The sequence below is a fragment of the Dreissena polymorpha genome, chromosome 4 (assembly GCF_020536995.1).
Source record: "Dreissena polymorpha isolate Duluth1 chromosome 4, UMN_Dpol_1.0, whole genome shotgun sequence".
In the NCBI taxonomy this organism is placed as follows: domain Eukaryota; kingdom Metazoa; phylum Mollusca; class Bivalvia; order Myida; family Dreissenidae; genus Dreissena; species Dreissena polymorpha.
The window spans coordinates 108,384,496-108,405,217 of record NC_068358.1 but is presented as its reverse complement, the minus strand read 5'-3'; the positions used below and the strand labels follow the sequence as shown (position 1 = coordinate 108,405,217).

The window sequence follows — 20,722 nt, the reverse complement described above, 5'->3', positions numbered from 1 at the left end:
AACGAAACTAATATTACTGTGATATGGCTTTCCGGCTGGTTGGTTATGTTAAGTGATTTCACACATATGAATGTATTTGTGAAAATTACATTTATTAATTCATGCCACGCATTTTGTTGCGCATTCACGTAAAATACATCGAAATAGCAAACCGTTTTTCAAAGACATAGACCCTTAACGACGGTCAATTGAAAACACGTGACAATACTTTTGATAATATGGAAATATTTTAGTGCCATTGTTTATTTACATGTATTGTTTATTTGTATATTTAATGTAATGTAAATGATTCAAAAGACGAACAAGTGTCAATTATGGAATTTTTAAGACTAGTAACGTTGGTGTTTTAAATGTTTTAATCGACATGCTTGTACATATAAAGTTGTATCAAAGATCATATCAATATCAACATAGTTCACGGATATCCATACTTGGCAATTTTATTTCAGTTGAGCCGCGTTACACGCTGAGTATGTAATAGGCGGGCGTCGTGTGGTTTTTACCATGACCACACGCGTGGACGTCATGGCTGTTCAACGTGGATGCGTCATGCACCAAGGCGGCCTGGGACAGCTGACCCAACACGCGAATCTGAATTCAAATCGCGTCATATTTAGCAAACACTATATAATAATACAAAATGACACAGCTGACGTCCGTTAGGATGCACGTAATATTATACAATAACAAGTATAGTTCGACAACCGTGGAACATACATGTCATTTTTACAATTACCAAAATGTTATTATACTTAGAAGCATTTTATATTTAAAATTGAACACTCGAAATCATTCCGATACGTTTTCAAAACACAGAATAAATCGTTATTGGCAGAATAATGTATAAGTCGTTCAATCGATTACATGTTTTCTGAGTAGACCTCATATACAAACTACGTGCATCTTACACAGAACCGATTCGTCACTTAACCTATTTATGTCTAGCGTCTAGAAAAAAAAGGCCTTGGCATAATGCAGCGTCTCATCAGGGTCTGCGCTGTTTGCTTTAAGGAATTTGTGTAAGAAATAGTCTAAATATAGAAATACATATACTAGACATCCCTAATTTTGGAAATAAATTGATCCAATTTAGAAGGATGGGAGAGTCCACTAGGCATAAATGGGTTAAGTTTCAATACTTGCCTCTACTGCACGCATACCCGCGTCTGTGTGGACTTGAGCTTTCTCGACATCCGTCAACGAGACAATGTAGCAGTTATAGGTCGACTTGTCGGGATACCATTGGACAAGAAGGTGTTGCTAAAAAAATGGGCTAGGCGACAATAAAAATGTATTGTCGTGGTCAATTTAGACAGATTGACAGATTGATTACTATATGACAAGTACAATTTCCTTAAATTAAATATTTTTATATTATGTAATGCGTAAAGTGTAATGTGACAACATAAATAACACAAGTGCATTACTACATGATAACTTCACGATGGGTAACTCATTTTACAAAAAAGAAGAAATGAACGGGAAATGTATGTATTCACATTCTCGTATCAGATCTTTATTTAGTCTTTATTAAGTAATTAAGCCTAGCATTAACTGTATTCCTATGACTTAGAAGGAGTTAAAACACATTTTACACTGTTTAAAAATCAGTATCATGAAAATCGTGATATAATGTAACTTACCGTTGAACCGACGTACTGAAAGGTGGCACTGTCCTGTTCGTTATGGTCGTGACCACCGTGTGGTCGATGGGTTGTGGCAGCCTACATTTCGAACATATGGTTAAAGTATGGTCTAATAAATCACACCCAACTGTCAATTGCGACGGATTATCAAATACTTATTTTTTGCGCCATACTTTTATGCCTGTAATAAAATGTGTAGTTTTCTACAAAACAGGTGTGCTTATGTTCTATACGATTTGATATAAAAAGCAATATTTTCTATATATTTTTTAAATTATTATTTCACTTTGCAAATTGTTCGTTGCAATACCTTAAAGGTAGTGATGTGTGGCAAAGTATATTTTATTCTTTGTTAATATTTAAGCAAATTTTGTCATACAATATTCATAGCAACATATTATAGCATATAAGAAATACTTACATAACACAATGCTATCACGCATACAAATGCCCCTATTGTTTTCATGATTGACACGATCTCGCTCTACGATCTGCCAAGAGAGTGAAGAAATCGTTGATAATCGGACCGTTATATACGAGGTCGAATGACATATATTGCTAGCACCACTTAATGACCTGCAGTTATAAAATGGGAAATGACACCGGCCTGAGCTAGACCCAGAGTTTTATGTTCTAAATATTTCGGCACCAATCAAAAGTCCCAGCAAACTTCCCGTCCGTGTAAACCCATTTATGCCTAGTGTCTAGAAAAAAAGGCCTTGGCAAACAGCGTAGACCCAGATGGGACGCCGCATCGTGCAAAGTCTCATCTGGGTCTACGCTGTTCGCTTAAAGGAATTTCTGTAAGAAATATTCTAAATATAGAAATAAATATACTAGACATCCCTTATTTTGGAAATAAATTGATCCAATTTAGAATGATGGAAGTTTCCACTAGGCATAAATGGGTTAAAAGTACGCACGTACGTGTCCGCGGTAAATTTCAGCCGCGTTCTAATCAGAAAGAAAGACTTTTTTTTTTCAGTGCATAGGTTTCTTAAAATATGATTCGATTGCGATATATGCACCATATAACAGTTAACCCTTAGGGCAATGCACACAATGGGTCATGATTGGTAAAATCCTGCACGTGTATTTTTCAAAATATGCTGTGTACAATACAATAAAAAGAAACATGTGTTTTGTTAATAAAAAGAAATATATGTTTTGTTTAGAAAAAAAAATGTTTCCTGTAGTTTATTTACAATAATGTAACAACAACTTATGTATTTGTTAGACAAATTGTATTTGCTTAATTATACTGTTTACATTTATCCAATATGTAATGAAAATAATATATTGTCTGTTTGTTTAATGCAGATGCCCCTGTGATTTCAAAGTCTTCGCTGGTTTTATTATTTCTTTCTCGTCTAAACAATATGATACAAATTTAATATTTAATAAAAGATAGAATACCCTTGTTACATTTAACCGATTTTTTGTACCATAACTATATGACCCAAGTAAACAAAAACGTTTAATATATCACGCATGAAATACGTGGATTTTACGCACTTAAGGCTGTCCGGTTTGAACAGTGTTGGTCCACGCGCCTTTAAGCAAGCGACTCGGGCTCAATCGGGTTGAAAACTAAGTAGGTGGAAATTCCAGTTAAACTTCCTCATTCGCCTCTATACTCATTCATCTATAAAGAATAGTGTGTGTCTCGAATAGGAGAATAAGAATGACCTCATTAACTTTGAAATACACTGTATAACAGTTACCTACGTTATTGTAAATGACGAAGATTAAGAATGTCTGCGAATTGTATCTTGCTACTGTGATATTGAGTTGAAGCGATAACAGACTGCATCCATTATATGAGGCATGCTCTGTGAAAAAGGGGTTTAATGTATGTGCGTAAAGTGTCGTCGCAGATAAGCCTGTGCAGTCCACACAGGCTTATCAGGGACTACAATTCGCACCTAAAATGGACTTTTGCTAAGAAGGGATTATTTTTATACGAATACTATCATAAAAGCGTAAAGTGTGCAGACTGCACAAGCTAATCAGGGACGACACTTTACGCACATGCATTAAACCTTATTTTCACAGAGCGCGGCCAATATACATTATTTCAAATACAGTTCCCTGGGTTATATCGAAGGATTATGATATTATGATTGAAACGGTACATTAATTTAAAAGAATGAAATAATACACGAATCATATATACATAATAAACTGTAAAATACAATATAAGAAATGTTTTTCTATCGATGACACAATGTGCGGACGAAACCGCTATAAATAACAAATATTCCAGACAAAAAACTCAAAACCAGTATTGACAACATATTGGGCGGACATAACATTAACTTATTTTCTTGTTATTGAATAAGTGTAAAATACTTGCTAAAGTAAACTTTAACTAAATAGAAACATAAACAATGATATAAAAGCTTTTTTTTATGTTAATACAGTGTTATTTATGTATCTTCCATGGCGAAGTCTGCGGATCGGTCGGAAATTGATAGCATTCAAGAAAAAGCATCACATGGCATGTGATTGAAATATTTGCTTTATAATAATGACACACAAATAACATATTTCAGATTATTTGTTGAAGGATACTTATCTGTTCTTAACAATAAAAAAATACATTTATCTACCCATGCCTTCATGTCCGCTAACACATCTCAACAAAGGGAACTGATCGACACCTTGATATTCATGTTTCTCACTGAATGGAAGCATTTTGTACTTAACAATTTATATGTGAAACCCACATGTTTGCATGTCTGCAGATCGTTTAAAAGATCATATAAAAATGATATGCTCGATGTGAATTGTCAGGGCGCCGTGGCGTAGTGGATATGGTGTCCGCCGACTGATCGGGGGGTTACGGGTTCGATCACCACTGTGGGAGCGTTCTTAAGATCTTCCCGATATAGACTCCAAGTACTGATCCTAGTCTCAGGAAATTACATCGAGAGTGTATACAAATAAGTTGTATAATTATCAATCCAATCGAGCTAAAATAAATAGGTTTAAACTAAACTAATTGTCTTTATCGAACTCCAGTTTCAGAAAACAAGAATGCTTAAACATTCATAGTTCTGGCTACCATAACTTTAAATGTCGCTTTCTATGATTTTTGACTGGCGCGACTTTAAAGTTATGGACCAATCCCATTAGGTAAGTCAACCAGAAAGTCCCGAAAAGTTGATAGTTAACAAACGCCGGTCCAAGAAAGCTTTTAAATGAAATTATTGTCCCAAATCAACCACTTGATCGGAAAGATTGACACTTCATATTTAACTGATATATTCTTTTACAAAATACTATCTTTAACTTTTGAAATTTATCTTTTCTGCTCTAACATATCGAGAAAAACAGCGATGCGACAGACATTTTTGAAATGTGAATCTCCCGAGCTTTCACGGTCATATGACGTTATTTCAATTTTTAGTAACAAACCATGTGCTCAATGGTTTTCAAATTCAGAATGATATTTCCCGGTATTTTAAGTTATTTTTGCTAGTTTTGTAAACGAATTGTAGTGTAAATACAAACTCAAATTAAACATTATTTAAAATTACTTGATTCACTTTGAAATCAGTCTTTTAATCCACCAGACGTAAGTTGTTTATCACAAATAATAGATTTCAGAAAACGTAAGCAATGTTTACACTTTCAGCAAAAAATGGAAAGGTCGATCCGAAAGTATCCAAATGAAAACTTGTCACGTGACAAAGCGACAATGGCGTCAAAATTGTGAATTTCAGGCTGATAAGAGTTATCTTAATCTATTTTAGGATGCATTTGGAACATTTGAACCTTAAAATATGCCCCGATGCAGTAATGTATATTCATTCAACAAATATATGTAGAAATGAATCAAAGAAAATGAACTGTCTTTGATTTATAGCGTGACATAAATATGTAACGACTCTGGTTGACTTTCGATATGGGGTTCGCTTCAGCGTACAGGTCGGTCAATCCAATATAAACTGTTTGCTGAAGTTTCTTTACCTAAAACATTCTCATCATAACCTGCCTTCAAATAAGTATTTAGTATCCCAAATGATATTCACATAAAATCGAAACAAAATTGCATCAACATACACACTCTAACACTTCTGTTATTTTACATGTTACATTTTAATTTTTATTCTGCGGATACATATTAATAAACAACTTAATTGCCATGGGAACTAAAACATGTATTTTTCAGAAAAATGGCGACAACCAAGGCTTTTTTGGGGAAAGCGCCACGAATAGTTAATAGCCACTCAATATTGCGTTTTGTATATTTTAATCTGTAACGCACATCTTAAAGTATTCAACTCATAAGATGCACGATTTAAATGGAAACATTTTATTTGTACATACTAGGTATTGATTACTTACATTTTTGTAGTGTATTATCATGGTCCTTAAGTATTATGTAAGTTAAACATAGGAGATCATAAGCAAAAATAATTCCCCAATCAGAATGTGTAACAAAAACGTCATGTCAACATAAAACATGAAATTATATTTACTTTCGATAATCAAATAACCAATAAATCAACAATTTCGTATTATAATATTTACAAACTAAAAGTTGGATTTGTGGCCCGATGGCTCAATTTAGCAATCCCTGGCAAAATTAACATGAGATATGTAAGCAATATGACGTTGTTAACACCAAACCTGCACATATGTTTATAGACTTTTAAAACTTTCATATACTAATACTTGAATTAAATAAATAATTACAGTGCCGTGATTGTTGAACACTGACCGAATATAGATACATTAATGTCAGCATTGGTGCAGCATAGTATGATTAACATCAATTATGTCGATAAAGCGATCATATGTACCCGTTCAATGAGCGGCAACTACCAAACAAGCAACAACTAATGCGTCACTTTGATATAAATAGTTCTTAAGTCTCTAAATGTATAATTGATCAAAACTTCATTGTGAAAATTAACTTCGAGAAGCAAACTTTTGTTGAAACATAAGAATGATAACATTCACTACCCTGTTAGTCGGGTCAATATTTGAAAAAATACCACTCAACCCCCCCCCCCCCCCAAAAAAAAATGCTTCAAAGGGTATTTTACATGATTCTGGTAGGGTAGAATGTCCTTTATAACATATCAACAGTTTACCAAAACGGAACACGGGAAACTTTTTTTTCAAGATGGCGTCAAAGATGGCCGCACAAACCTATGAATGATGATAACTTTGTGAGTATCCACTCAAATGTCATTATCTTGGTGTTTTAACTTAGTTTTTTTGGGAGAGGGGGGGGGGGAAATAACACATTAAGATAATAAAATTATGTTAGTATAGTAAGTAACAGAGAAATCCAACATGGCGTCTAAAAAACCGCTAATACCATGACTGCAAGTGCATATCTATTGACTCAAACGTGTTTTTTTTCGCAATTTTAGAATACATATATTTTCATGTTTTGTTATAAATATTTAAATATTTATACTTGTGTAGCACTGTATTCCGTTATTGAAGCTCAAGCGTCATAAACAACACAATATAAAAACAGACCAACATTATGCAAAAATATTAGACCTGCGTGTAACAATGCAATAATATTTGACCCTTTCTGTCTAAATTGCAGTATTGCTTTTCAATGCAAGGAAGTGAAGGGAATAAATGAACCTAGTGTGAGGTGGAAGTATAATCTTGTATAATGTTATAGGCTGGCACTAAAGTACATAAAAATTTCGTCAGCAGTACACAAAGGATAAAACATTAAACGTTATGCTGCAAAGAAAAGTTGTAGTTTTATACAAAAGAGAACCACAAGGCAATCAGGTGGAGGTTTCGAAAGGCATAAAGACTTCATACTCTGCGGTTGTAAGGTTAAATTGGACACAGGGCATTTTGGCTGGGTATGTACTTACCAATGTGTTTAAGAGGCATGTTAATCTCGTTCAGATGTCATGTGGTTATTTTATGGACAAGACACAAGGCGTAATGTTGCGGCAGTTGGTCATGTTATTATTGAAGCATTTCGTTCACAAGCTGTCATTGCATCACTACAAATGAGACTTGCTGTTCAAATAAATCATCTACATCGTTCGAAGGTAATTTTGGAATGCAGCGGAGGTTTTAGAGCCTGATATCATGGGCAGTGATATAGATTTGTTGGAGATGTCATTCTCCCTGCCGCCGAAAGTGTTGATCATATCACTATCACCATTGACGGCAAATGTACTTTTCATGGGAAGTTTTTCACCTCATCTATTACCACTGCATCTTGAACAAATTTTCTGATTCCCCCAAACATGCCACAGAGCTGAACACTAGACATAAGACAACATTCTTATCTTGGAATACCGATTGTCGAGGCATATTCGTACTGAGGTTAATATTCGAGGACCTGACGTGATTTCTGGACTATGACAAGTGGGTCGATATTTTGTGGGAAGTCTCATTCAGCTTCAGGCAGGCAACACCGCATTGGCAGGGAATCATGCAGGCAAGCAACACCGCATTGGCAGGGAATCATGCAGGCAGGCAACACCGCATTGGCAGGGAATCATGCAGGCAGGCAACACCGCATTGGCAGGGAATCATGCAGGCAGGCAACACCGCATTGGCAGGGAATCATGCAGGCAGGCAACACCGCATTGGCAGGGAATCATGCAGGCAGGCAACACCGCATTGGCAGGGAATGATGCAACACCGCATTGGCAGGGAATGATGCAACATCGCATTGGCAGGGAATGATGGCAGGCAACACCGCATTGGCAGGGAATGATGGCAGGCAACACCGCATTGGCAGGGAATGATGGCAGGCAACACCGCATTGGCAGGGAATGATGCATATTTTGCATCAGGACAGGCAGGCAACACCGCATTGGCAGGGAATCATGCATATTTTGCATCAGAAAAACGAGCACTCTGAGCAGTCGTTTGTCAAATTATTGCCTATAATCATATGTAGTCTGGGAATAAGTCGTGCATTATGTAGACTTTAGACTCTGTTCGCAGCCTTACCACGCAGGACAACCTTCCAACCATATAAACGTTTGACAAACCCTTGTATTGGAAGACTGCCAAAGTCATCATTGATGTGCCACAAAGTAGTTGTCACAAATTATTGTTCTGATGTTGGGATGTTTTCACACATTCATGAACTTTCAGGGGGCCATAGGATTTATAATTGAAGGAACCTGTCTAAAACATATTTAAGACTGTCTATGGGGAAAATGCCATTGTGCACAGTCTGACAGGGAAAGCTATCCAGACGGTTTTGCGAGGCCATTTCTCTGTTGACAGCCAGCTCGTAACAGGAAGATCACGAGATTAATACACTGCTACATCAGGCAGAGTTGTACTCTTCCATTCTTAGGGGCGAGACGACGCAGATGCTTCGTGTTTTAACATTACGATTTAATTCGCGTCGGCTAAAGAATAGAAGAAACGTGAACTTGCCCAAAGCAAGCCAATTATTGCTGAATTATCACCTTATTGTAAGCAAGGCAAGGATGTTGATCAAGGCGGGTCGTTCTGGTTGTTGGATTATGCTTTTGCAGACTTGTGTTTTTCCCGTATTTGCTGCAGATGGGTACTTCCATATCATGCGATCGGCTTATATCTATCTTCAGTTAATCAGCGCCCTACACGAAACACATCGGTTATCGAAGGTTATCAAAAGTTCGTTTATTGTTGTCACGTTCTTCTGGAGCAATCAATGCCTGGCTCGGCTAAGCAGTTATCTTGCCATTGAGCAAACATTGATGAGGTATAATCAACACATGTTGTCTCAGTCAAATCAAAACCGTTGGACCCTTTCTGCACCTGTAATATCCGATTACAACAGTGCGATGCAGGATTTAACAGTATTTGCCTCTACACAACGCAAAGACTCAACTGAGGTGCACTTCAAAACGGATACTTCTGATCTCGAGAAAATGCAGACAACGATTACAACCTGCTCAACCTACACAACTGATCCTCTTTAAAAAACAGTGTGTATTGAATAGTGGCTGGATGAGATGTGAATGTTCACGCAGTTCAGGAGTTTGGGAACAATATCATAAGACATATCATAGAAAAGACAACCTTTGTGTTATAAATCTTAGTGAAGAGACATATACTAAATTTTGGGAATAGCTCCGCTAGATTGCTAAAGACCGTGCTATTTATCCTGCCATTCTGTTTTAGCGTTTCATGGCAGTGTCCAAATCTGAAGATATTTCCATTGAAGACATATTATCGTATGAACATAGTCCCATCCTTTTGCCCTCTTTGAAGCCAGGAACATACTCCGTAAAGCAGACAAGCCTCAGATCATTCAGTCAATGAGAAATCAAACTGTAAACGTTCCATGTGAGGCTGTAATGAACTGTATTCCTGAATTTGATTGGTAAGTGCTTGATGGTGGGTGTTTGCTTCATCGTTAGCCATGGAAGAAGGGCGACACAAACAACACAACAGCCGAGTTATATGCAGATTTCACGGATACGGAAGAGAGCTGTTCGATGATAACGAAGACGGGGCCTTCTATCAAAGATATATCAAACCACAGACGAGGACAAAAACGTGAACCCGAGTATGAGTTTCAACAAATAGAAGATCATGATCATGCAAACATGAGGACTTGTTTTCTCATGCAAAAAACAAGGCAGGCATGATTGTTCTGGTCAGCAGAGCTCTGACTAAAAGGGGATTTAATATCCTTGTGTCATAAGAATATGCTGATATTGTTAAAGCAACAGTGGAATCATCCCGTCCATAGCGCCACAACCTTAATCGGCGAGGATACAGATTGTGTATCAGGTGATAGTGGACATCTGAATGTCATATATTGGATGAATAAAAAGCTTAGTGATATCAAAAACGCAATCAAAGTGTTCATTGTCTCCAAAACAATGGCGTTTTACATACAAATCTTCGCCTTTAAGTCACACGTTAAGGACTTGTGATCCTTCTCATTGTGGCGGTGGCTATTTTTGGAGGCCATGTTGGATTTATGTGTTCATAATAACATGACACTATGTCTGATAATCTTAAAGTTTTCGTTGGTCACAGAAACCTGATATACACACCGAAAACATCAACTTTGAGTGGATAGTTACAAAGTTATGATCATAAATAGCTTTTGGCGGCCATCCTGGCGGTCATATTGAAAAAGAAAACTTCCGGAGGTCCGATTTCGGTAAACGTTTGATTTGTTATGAAGTACGCGCTACCCTACCAGGATCATTGGAAATACCTTCTGTAGCATTTTGTTTGGGGGGGGGGGTCAAAGTGTATATTGACCTGACTATGTACAATAATCTAAACATAGAGCATGCATCATAACGGTGGATAAAGAAAATCGACAGTTATGAGCAGCGTGTGAAATGGAATTTTATTCTAACCTTACCTAAGTATTATTTGCTCAGTCTGATAAATGGCCAAAAATCTGTCTATTATATCAGCGTGTTGATTGAAAACTGCTGGTCTATTACATACATCTACTACACTTCCAGGCTTCACTAGCCATATCATTAATATTTGGTCCGTGCATTGTCAAGGAAGTTTAAGACATGCTAGATTCTATCGAAAATGTCAAACGTGTTGTCCGTATTCTAACTTCAACCGAGATGTGTAATTTGTATTTTTATTTCCACCTAACTCAGTCCCAAATTTTATATCGTTGTAAATGTTGATAACACAATAACACATATATTTACGTTTGCATGGGGTCATACAATGGCTTTAAATGTAATGCAAAAAGCAACAATGGCTTTGTTTATTTTGAAGTATGTTTCCTATTTGTAAAGCTTAACAAATTAAGCACATACCGTTTTTAATGACATGTCATTCATGTGTTCTATCGTTGATAAACTGGCCATTTCCTGAAACGTAATATTGGTCCGTGTCCTGATAAATGAAGCATGCGTGAATAGCGCTTTTTTATTGAGGAAGGATGTCATAGAGCAGAACTGTGTTTGCGTTTTAAGAAGAAGGAACAACATATCTTTGTAAGAGATATGAACGCACACTATTAATTAGATTAATTGCATGATACAAAGCACATTGATGTCGTGTGGTTATATTTCATCTTTACTCATACGTTACATGAATTAATACTTTGAAAATGTTGCTAATATGGCTGACGTTTTCAATAATGTGTTAAGTTTTCACATTAATGTAATAAACATAGCAAAAGTTTGAATACATGTCTGCAAAGAATTGATTGAAATGCAGAATGAACCATGTCAGCGAAATACATACTTGATAATCTACAGTAGAGCGAATCAATGTTTGCAAGAAAACTGCAATATAAAGGTTGTTGGAAAGAATTTTATACGATTAAATTTGAATGATGAAAGGCTTTCGTGTATGAGAAGTATAATTTAGTTAACAAACTGACAGACACAAGCCGACAAGCTAGTAAAAAAACGAAAGTCAGACCATGAGATTTATCGGTAATCAATTTTAATTGAGAAAACAACATGATATCGGGTCTTCGAATTGACAAATTCCAGGAAAGTGTGTTTTATATGCAAAATCATGCTCGAAAATACTCACTGTCTTTATCAGTTCAATTATGTATTAGATAAATAAATTAACGCTTTTTAATGAATGTATTTTGAATAAAAATGTTGATAAATAATCTATCATAATTGAAAAAAGGTTTCGAAATTTATGCAGAACAGAAACATACCAATCCTCTCGGAAACATGAAGATCGGTATCATCTTCATCATAAAGGTTATTACAAAGACTATTGGTATATAAAACAGAAAAACATAACAATTACCCAAGAAATGTGTGATACCGGCAATATGTGGAATTGTAACGAAGCTAATCTAGCTTTATGTTCCAAATCCAGTTCGATACGGGCAATCGCAAATATATCTCTCCCCCCTCATTCTGAAAAATATTGAATTTGTTTTTACAAACGTAATAAGGTTTCGGACAGATAACGGATGCAAACGGTAAGGGAATAAACACGATGATGGGCGTCCGAATGTTCGATTAATTAATAGATATTGTACTTATGTTGAAGTATGAGGATTATATGTATTCGCAATATTTTTTTTATATAACCCGACTAAAATGTACTGCATGAATCTCGATTTCTTTCGAATTTATTTGCTTCAATCTATTAGAGATCTTATTGTTATTATTATTCTCATAAATCTGTAAACGATTGTTTAAAAAAGGATCTGGGAAACATTACAGTCGGCATCTGTATTATCGCAGTATCGCTATTTCTGTGGTATGTCATTAGCGCCACCTACGGGATGTTTACATATAAGAGTTTGTGACCCAATTTCCATTCGCTCTAAGAAAGCAGTTTACATGTGATCATGAGCAGTTTTCTGGTAAGTTGTGGTCGTAATCCATTAGAAAATTAGCAAGATTAATCAATATGAGATTTAATCTTTTAAGTATTTAAGCTTATTTTCAACTTGTTAACATTTCGTCTGCTTGCACTGTGCCAATCATCTGATAGGAAACATTTCACTATAAAAGGATAATGGTTATCTCCGCTAAATCTAATACTGTTGGATATTCGTACCAAATCTGTCAGATTGTTCAAAATTAACAACAACAAATACCTAACCAAAACATAACATCTGCATCATTTATCAATTTGACATTTTTTGTCAGTTTTCCATTTTAGAAGCTGTTCTGCAAAGCGCTGGGCATCACACAAGCAATTCTGTTTAGCATAATTGTCAGTTAAGATTTCCAAAAATAATCACATGAGGGATTCCTGAACTATCACATTTTCAAAGGATTAAATTATTAGTCATGGTTCTTTTTTATGGAATATATGCGATCTTTAATAAAACTCTGAAGAGTCTATATCTGTATGTCTGTAAACACAAATCAGCAATGGGATTATACAGATCAGATGTGCAAACATTGTCAAAGGGTTGTTAAATAAACAATCTAATGGCAATTCACATGTTTAAGTAAAACGAATGTTCCCATGCAAATCTAGTCAGTATTTCGACCAGTTCCTGAAAATGAATGCTAAACTTGTTATACAAAACTTGCCACAAGTATGTAAAATAACCTAGTACCCAGACCACTCTATTGCGATCATGTTAGTTTGACAGTGTAGAGTAGCAATTAGCTTGTTTAATTTATTCATTAATATCATATCCTATTTATGGTGTACTTGATGAATTGGCGTTTACTTTTTGTTCGATGATAAATGTATAATACGCTTTTATTAAGGAAGCATTGTTTATGTTTTTAAAGGTAATACAATTCACTTAGAAGACATCGTATTACACAAAATGATGTATTAAACTTGTTTGTCATACATGCATGATTATTGTACTATAGTTCAAGTGAAAATATACTGATGAAATCAGTTCACACTTGGTTTTATTGAACTGCTTTCAAAGTATTAAGTGATCAAAATAGAAAAATTTCGGAATCATATGACATAATGTATACGTAAATAACAAGTTGTTAATTTCATTGGAATATCGTATAATCATAATATTTTGGTCTTTAAAGGGGCCTTTTCACAGATTTTGGCATGTTTTGAAGTTTGTCATAAAATGCTTTATATTGATAAATGTAAATATTGGATCTAAAAATTTCCAGTTAAAAATTAAGAATGAAATTAAAAAAAGGAAAAAAAGTAGCCCGCAGCAGGGCTCGAACCAGTGACTCCCGGAATACTGGAGTAAAAAACAATTACCCCGCTCGGCCATCCTGCCAATTATATATGGGTGACGTATTTTATACTTTATATAAGCAATCTTCGTAGTTTCAAAAAATTAAACGACAACAGAAATCACCAAATTATTCAATCGTTTCGCGTTGCAACGCTTTATAATTTTCAGGTTTTTAAATCGTCAAAAGATGCATATAATGGCTATATTAGACCATGGTAAATGTTCAGTATTACTGTTTTCTCACAAATATCATAACTAAAACGAAAATTTACGAATCTGAAACAACAATTTTGTCAATTTACCAAAACGTGAAAAGATCCCTTTAATCAAAACTATATGTTCATATTTGTAACATGATTTATTAGACGACCACTCATGAAGAGATGAAATAATCTTACGATCATTACCTGAAATAGTGAAATAGATCTACAGCAAATGACAAGTTATAGCGTGTAAAAATAAGAATTACTTTACATATTATATGGCGATGTTTTTTGCATGTTTTATTTATTATCCTGTCACATGCCTTTAAATCAGCCCGATAACCAGGTAACCTAATATCCCAAAAGATATTAGACTCGAATATCCGTCAGTTGCTCTCCGCGCATGCGCAAGCCTGTACTATTTTATATTAATAAAATATACTTGTTTTCAATTAAAAAACAACAACAATATACATGTAAAGCACTGTTTGTTTAAACATTATTATTCTAACAGCATAATTTCGTTTTTGTGTATTGAATTAATAACGATTGACTCGATTTCTGTGTTGTTTAACAAGATGGAAGCTAGCCTTAGCGTTTTGCATGACGTGACGTAACAATGTTTTTGTTCGCGCGTGTTTTTTTCCCATATTAAATATGTAAACACAAAATACTCGAAAACTAGATATCATAGAAACATTTCAACGAATGTGACAGGATATATAGAATAATAGGTTGGTGACGTGGATGAAGAATGGTTATCTGGCTGTCGGAGGATCTTATCGGGTGAGCCGATAACTTCCTCCGACTTGCCAGATAACCATTTTCCATCCACGTCACCAACCTATTATTCTCTATTTATATGATTATGGAAATATTGACAAACGCAACTGAATTATGTGATTCGAAACAAAATTACAAAATAATGTGATACATATTATATAGAACAACTAAGTTTATTGACTAAAGGGACAATTTGCAATTAGGCGAATCAATTATAGCGCTGGGCCTTTTTACTTTAAATGGATTAATAAATAATCTACATATTCGCACTTTACAAGGTTTGCTATGTGAACGAATCAGCAAATTTATCGAGTTTACTGAAATGCAAGTTAGTTTACAACATCTTAACGAAAATACTTTATTTTAAACCGATATCTTAACGGTAACATCAATGGATTAATTATTTAGAGGACAATGTTGAAGGTAATAAAGAAGAGTAGTATGTGTAACTGGAATGTACCAATTAATGTTTTGTTAGATTTCTACTACTGATAAGTATTGTTACACGAAAATGGAGGAGTCATAGGATTGATAAGTGTGACAGTTTACTGAGGGAAAATCAGTTGTTATGATTTGACTTAATGCATTTGGTGAAATATATATACGCAATACTGTAGTTAAAGATCCGTATTACACAATTTATTGCAGATGACATATACCAGGTTTTAGCAATAACATCGACTATTGTTTTTGAAAAGAAGGCATTCCGAGGATTATTTAAACTCAAATGGTTCCAACTTCGTTTCTACTTATGTTTCAAGCTTAAGTATATTAACGCAAAATTAATATTATAAGGATGAATATAATTGCTAAATAAATTTCAAATATATATCCATGTAAAATATTGCTAATAATAAATTTGGTTAATTCACAACTAATTTTTTTATGAATTTTCGAGTCAAATGAAAAAGTCCTTGCTCAATGAATTAACATTCCTGAAATAATAGTTTTACCCATTATGGTCAAATAACATATTTTCACCTGCAGTTTGCTCAAATTAAATAATAGAAAACATATATCAGAAACATCATTTTAAATAATCTCACGATATCAACAAATAATCCGTTTTAAGTTAAATTGTCGACGAGAAAAACGTTTAGTTTGATCAAACAGAAGTATCTTTCTGAGCTGTTAATTAATTCTGAAAGGGAAATGGCCCGTGCGAGTTAAATGGGTTGATAGTAACCAATGCAATAAATACTGACAATTGCTGATTGAATAAGCTATATTGTGCCAGAAGTATTGATTTCCTGGCGGCGCCGTTCGGAAAGGTAATAAACGTACTGCAATATGGAGCCTTTCAATAAACCATTTAGACAAAACATGATCATTCTCTTTGACTATAATGGATAACACCAATATTTAGCTTGTCTACTTTTGCTTCTAGACACTTCGAAGTACTGATTTAGTTTTCCTCATTTGTAGGCTTTTCGATGAGTAAATATCGGCTCGAAGATTGTAACCTCTGCATATTGTGGATTTAACATTTTCTTAAATCGTCCAAGCAAGGCAATAACATGAAAACTAACACCAAACGGTGCCGTGACAACAAGCAAACATTGCTATCTATTGTATTATTTATTTGGATATATTGTACTTGATAAAATAAATTTAAACTAATAAATCCACGGTCTGTACTTTAATAGTATCTTGAATGGTCTTGCATGTTTGTGTGATTCTTTTAACTATATGTATTTGCACTTTCTTTTTTTTAATCCAGCGCTATCCGAACACACCCGCTTATTTAAAAAGTCATTCTCTGAACTCAATTCCTATGTCACAAATAAACACACAGACAATAAACTTTGCAATGAGGGATGACAGTAAAACGTATTTTCGGTGAAAACGGGAACATAAAACGTCAGAAGAAAAAGTTGATGTTACCCCAAGAATTATACCCAGTATTTACTAACACAAAGGTAAGTGTATTTGTATGTCACAAACACACACACACACACACACACACACACACACACTGTTTGATTCCTTGTAACAAAAAATTTCAATTATGAAACTTCGAGTCTAAGATATAGTTTTCCCCACGAAACATCAAATTCACACTTTAATTTACCGTATGTTCATTCCATCGCCAAATAAGGTTATAGTTCAGCTTTATTCAATCACTATTCCTTTATAGGCAAGATGGAATCATGGGTTACGTGAATATTATTTTCATTTTAAAATGCTAACAATTGCGTTATGTTTATGAAACTATATACGACCTGAATTATAACATGTACTAAACATATATCAATGTCATAATACATTAATGAAACCTTAACATCGTGGCATGTTATCGTTCAGTTCAACATAAAAATGACATTTCTAACATTTAAACACCATGGATGGATAGCTTCATTTCAAATGAAATACAGTGCTTTAATTGAGTTTAGTTCTTTTTTAGAGCGACCTTGTCCTTAATTATTTGCCTCAACTAAAAACACAAATTGAGTATGTTTGTTTTGACAGGAAGTTAAATATTGGTCTCATGTTTTAACTAACCAGTAAGAACATTTACAATTGCTAAAAATAATATTACTTGAATTTAGCTAACACACACATTTGAAAATAAATCATCCATGACAATTCGTGTAAATATTATTGAAACTCAATGTGATAATTGCTTTAAATAGATGGCGACGTTGTTGTCAGACAACAAAGAGTAGCTGGGCAGAATAATTTCAATCAGGTTTATATATTTTTATAAGCTTCAATTTATATTTAATTATCAACAGCACCTTATACTACTAAAGCTGTTGTTGTAATACCCGACACGACCTAAATTTACCATGGAACCAAGAATGCGTGCTCTTCTGGGTATACGTTGCATTGCTGTGTTTAAGGAATGCTTAATCATCGTGACCATGAGACATCAACTTGTCATTTGAAAGGAATCGAAGAAATGTGTTTTCCACAAAAAAATACTGTCACGTAATCGTTCATAGTTCATGGGCGACACATAGTTACTAGCAATGTTCATTACTCTTAAATTACCGGTGTGTAGCCTATCATTCGATATCTCGTCATGCGCGAATTGCCAAGATGACGAGATTTGCATTAACTACCATTTTCTCGCGTCACGCATGGGACAAGTCGATCCCTCTCTTTTAGGTTGGTTTCTCTGCATAATGTAGGATAAAATATTCAACAACACCATGTATCAGTTTCTAGTCCAATTTAATGTCTGACTTAACTAATATTTCGGTTATACAAATACGTTGTGATTGCTACATGATTGTGTCTTTTCCCAACTGTCCACCTCTAGGTCTAAACGCTAACTGTCTATTTCCCTCTAACATCTGCCCCGTGAAACTCAGTTTTGAATCCCATTGGTCAGTGTTCTATGCGTGTTTATTTCTGATTGGCTGAATTACAACTTAGGACTGGAGAAGTCACTATTCAAGTATGCACCCGTTAATCAGCATTGTGATACCAATAAATAATGCAAATACAGCCCAAGGCTTGTATTAACAGCATCGTAACCCCTTTGTTGTTAAACATACACCAGATCCAAATATTTAATCTTTTTGATATACTTGTCAATATTTCGTAGATAAAGAAAACCCAAATATTTCACCCAATTTCTCATCATTATTTGACAATACGAATGCCAATGTCAATTACTTTATAGAATGTTAAAATGAGCATTGTGATGCTGTAGGGTTTTGTTATCTCTTACCACGATGAAGGTCAATAAGAAAAAAATCATCGCAGTATCGAATGTTCTTGTAGCTATTGTGTTCGGACAACCACTATTTGATTTGTTAAACCATAAAGTAAACAATCAGAAAAATCATCGATTCAAAGCAAATGTCGAAGTAAGAATGTGAATATTTATTTTCATTTGTACACTTGGTGAGTGACATTAAGTAGTCCATTAGGCAATGTTTACATTGCAGGATCGAATGCTAGTTAACTGTGAGAACCAGTTGTTTATATCTCTCCTCTTTAATAAGTCTATAACATTTTACATTGATTGGGTAACATCGCCTAGCATTTCTTTGTAAATGTGTATGAACTTGTATTAAATTTTAATTTATTAACTAACCCTTAATGTTGACATCGATTTTTGGAATTACATTTGATGTACTTAAAAACCTAAAAACAAACAGAGAACAAGATGTCACTTATTTCACAATGCGCATCGACCTCGTTGAGTGTACTTTTGGCCGATGTTTTTCGCAACTACAGAGGTTATTTTAAACATCAAATTATACTTATCAAATAAATGCAATGTAGTATAAAAAGATATTAATGGAAAACTCGTAAATTATATTAAAAACAATATTGATTTAAATGTCACTGCTTATGGTACGGCAAAGATAAATACCCGTGACCTGAATGAGGTACATACTCAAACAATATTTTCAAACATCCGACTGTATAACAGATATTTCAAAATTGTGTTTAATTGCAGCCTCTATTGGTAATTGCTATTCATGAAATTAAATGTAATCATAATATTTGGGCATCGGTTTATTTAAACATAAAAATGAATGGCCCAGTGAAAAGCATTGTGCCAATCGTATATTGACAGGTGTTCTGTAATACAGGAAGCGCGCGGCTGATACATTAGTTGAAGGCAAATAACAATAAACGTCGCTTGTTTATGTTGCGTAAAATGACATCGCTTAATTTCCATCAAACTACACGAACTACGCTGCTAATGAGAATACGCTCGTCATATGGTTCGATTCTTTCATAGACTTGTTCGTGCCGCGTCATGCAATAAGGCGATTGTTGTTACAGGTGTATAGTTTTGTCAATGTATGTTTATTTTCAATGCAACTCGTTCAACTTCACCATGTTTATACTTTTTGCAAGCGTCAGTTATTGCACTTTCTGAATATATTTGTATCGTGAGTAATTTAAACTGATTTCGATGTATCAGAGCTCAAGAAAGCAAATCATCTGACAATGAAATAATGGCATGTAATAGATAACTTTAAATGCAATCATGTAACCAAGTTTACTTTTCGTCGACATTCAACTGAAATACTAAATTCTCTGCTTTTAATTACAAACGGACAAGGCGTGATTAAATGTGGCGATCAGATGTTAGTCGGATTCCCCCGTATGGTAAAATGTTCTCCTAAGATAAAGGTAAAAAGGTATTGTTTGCGTTTTGGAAAACCGTTGAACAATAATGGATTGGTAGGTGTTAAGCAAAACCACAGAAAGCGAACGACTTAGTTATTGTTAGAAAATGAACAGAGGATAACAATCAACTTTGTAAGTTAACCAAGCTGTAAATGGTGCATTTCTGTCACCGCGTTATTTCATTTGAACAACACATACGGCGGCTGATTCAAATATAGTCCACAGATTGTCTTGCTGTGTTTGTGATGTGTCATGCTTAAGTTGATACCTTATACAAGTTCATATTTTGCTAAGTGATGTTGGAAAAGTCGATGCACGGAGAATAACTAGACGATTTTTAAAGCATCAGTTTGGAACTCCTCTAACTCCCACTAGTTGTTGTTGTTGAT

At 34.7% G+C, this 20,722-nt stretch overlaps 1 protein-coding gene across 1 annotated transcript; it reads right to left on the bottom strand.

The window, feature by feature from the left end:
* Window positions 1-338: 338 nt before the first annotated feature.
* Window positions 339-2,235, bottom strand: LOC127879573 (uncharacterized). The gene is made up of 4 exons (XM_052426515.1): window positions 2,068-2,235; window positions 1,644-1,724; window positions 1,144-1,260; window positions 339-591 (listed from the first exon to the last, which is right to left on the bottom strand). The coding sequence occupies exons 1-4, from the start codon at window positions 2,110-2,112 to the stop codon at window positions 460-462; spliced, it is 375 nt and encodes a 124-aa protein (XP_052282475.1). The 5' UTR covers window positions 2,113-2,235; the 3' UTR covers window positions 339-459.
* Window positions 2,236-20,722: the final 18,487 nt, after the last annotated feature.